The 2,266-nt window shown below is 30.9% G+C and overlaps 1 protein-coding gene across 1 annotated transcript; it reads left to right on the plus strand.

Moving 5' to 3' along the window:
* Window positions 1–353: 353 nt before the first annotated feature.
* On the plus strand, window positions 354–1,973 carry Pmar_PMAR027277 (Ribosomal large subunit pseudouridine synthase A, putative; the record flags this gene model as incomplete). Its single annotated transcript, XM_002783759.1, has 4 exons — window positions 354–432; window positions 1,367–1,465; window positions 1,516–1,667; window positions 1,874–1,973. Coding segments are annotated over 4 exons (430 nt in total), but the record flags the coding sequence as incomplete, so codon positions are not given.
* Between the last annotated feature and the right edge of the window lie 293 nt (window positions 1,974–2,266).

Here is a 2,266-nt window from a genome sequence, read left to right on the forward strand (position 1 = left end):
AAGGATAATATAGAACAACGTTTTATACCATCACAAAAGTATAGGAAACCATCAATTGATTGGAGAAGACAACAGGCCAGAGGTACACTACATATTGGAAGATGGTAATAATAACAACAACAACAGTCAGGAGTAGTAGTAGTAGTATTATAGGTATGAAGGGCCTGATGGTAGTGATTATCGTCCTAATAATACAGTTGATAGGATGAAGGAATTAATACCATTTACTGATAAGGAATGGTCATTAAGGCAAGGTCAACGTACTTGGGATGGTCTTAAGTTTGTTATCATATGTTGGGGAGGTAATAATAATAATTAATAATAATAATGTATGGTATTGGTATTATTGTTAGTATGGATGGGATGGAAGATGACTCAGACTTATCCTATTGTATGGTGTGATGAACAACAACAAGAAGAAGAAGAAGTGGAGTAGGAATTGTACGAGACCTAATGTGATGGTGAACTGATCATAATAGTAGTAGTAGCAATAGTCGATTATGGTAATGAGTAGTAGTAGGAGAAGTAGTGTCTTCACTATTATTGAATATATCTTTTCCTAACATCTTATGTTGAATTAAGTTCATCAACTTATCATCATCATCATCATAACATTGACTGGATTGTCTTAGTAGTAGTATTCATCAGTATTCATCATGCCATTGTCTTCCTCTTCCTCCTCTTCATCATTATCTAATGGTACCACTGTTGGTAGGATAATGATACCAACACCAGTTAGGGTAAGAAGGAATAGTAATGCATTGATAAGTAAAAAGAATAGGAATAAGGTGTTGTTGAATAAGGATGGATGGTATGATAATAATAATAATAGAATAAGATATCCATTGGGGAGGCCTATTGGTGATCTATTACATAACAACAACAACAGCCGCCTTATTACATGTGATATAGAGCATGAGGTATCGCTATACAATATAACTACTACATATGATAATAAAGGGAATAATCCAACACCTATTACCAATATACCACTACATCTTAGAACGTAATAATAATAATATGAACAACAATAACATCATCATCACTATCATCATCACCATGTTGTTGTTGTTGTTGTTGTCATTATCGTTCATGATAGGGATACTTTACCATGTATAAGTATATTATATAAACCTCCTGGATACTCTTGTACTAGTGATGATGATCATAATAATAATAATAATCAAGCTGCTACTACTACTATTGCTGTGGATACTACTAGAACTAAATCATGCAGTGCTGTAAGTAATATAGTAAATGATAACACTTCTACTCCTTATTATTATTAGATTGATTATGTTAAGAAGTATTTAAATATTGGGAATATTAATTCTGATAAGAGAGTACAATGTGGTTTTATTCATAGATTAGATATATTTACAAGTGGTATTATTATGGTAGCACATACCTATGCAGCATACTATCAATTACGACATCAGTTCAAGAAAAGGGCTATACTTAAAAAGTAATAACTGTTGTTGTTATTATTATTATGGTCATAATCGTGGTTATAAGATACATATGTTTGGTACATGGTCATATGGATGAGGATAGTGGTATCATTGATACTAATATTCAGACTTATTCTTCTAGTAGTAATAGTAGAAGTAAACATATTCCAATATCATCATCATCATCATCCTACTCTACTATTATTAATAATAATAGTAGCAATATAACTCAACAACAACAACAATCATCTTTAAGAAGTTATGTTGTTACTCATGGAGGAAAGAATGCTATTACAAAATGGAAACTTATTAAACGATATACTGTTAATGTTAAGAAGAATAAGTAATAATAAGATTGTTGTTGTTGTTATTATTACTAGTTGTAAGTGTATTATTGGACTCTAGATACTCTATAGCACAAGAAAAGGTATCTTTACTTGAAGTAGAGATACCTACTGGTAGAACACATCAAATAAGATTACATATGTATCATATTGGTCATCCTATTGTATCTGATTATAGGTAATAATACTAACAGCAATAGTATTACTAGTATTAATGATGATAGATATAATATAAGTAATAGACAATATAATGAGGATATACAATGGTGTCCTAGATTATTCCTACATGCATACTTATTAGCATTCTATCCACCATCATCTCTAATACACAACAACAACAAGAACATGATGAACTATACTCCTAATGTGGAGTATAATACCATACCAATGGGTAGTAGTACTACTAATAATAGGTATGATATAATAATCATTAATACACCACTAGGTATTGGCTCTACTACTACTACTACA

The sequence above is a fragment of the Perkinsus marinus genome (genome assembly GCF_000006405.1).
Source record: "Perkinsus marinus ATCC 50983 genomic scaffold scf_1104296936200, whole genome shotgun sequence".
NCBI classification, from domain to species: domain Eukaryota; phylum Perkinsozoa; order Perkinsida; family Perkinsidae; genus Perkinsus; species Perkinsus marinus.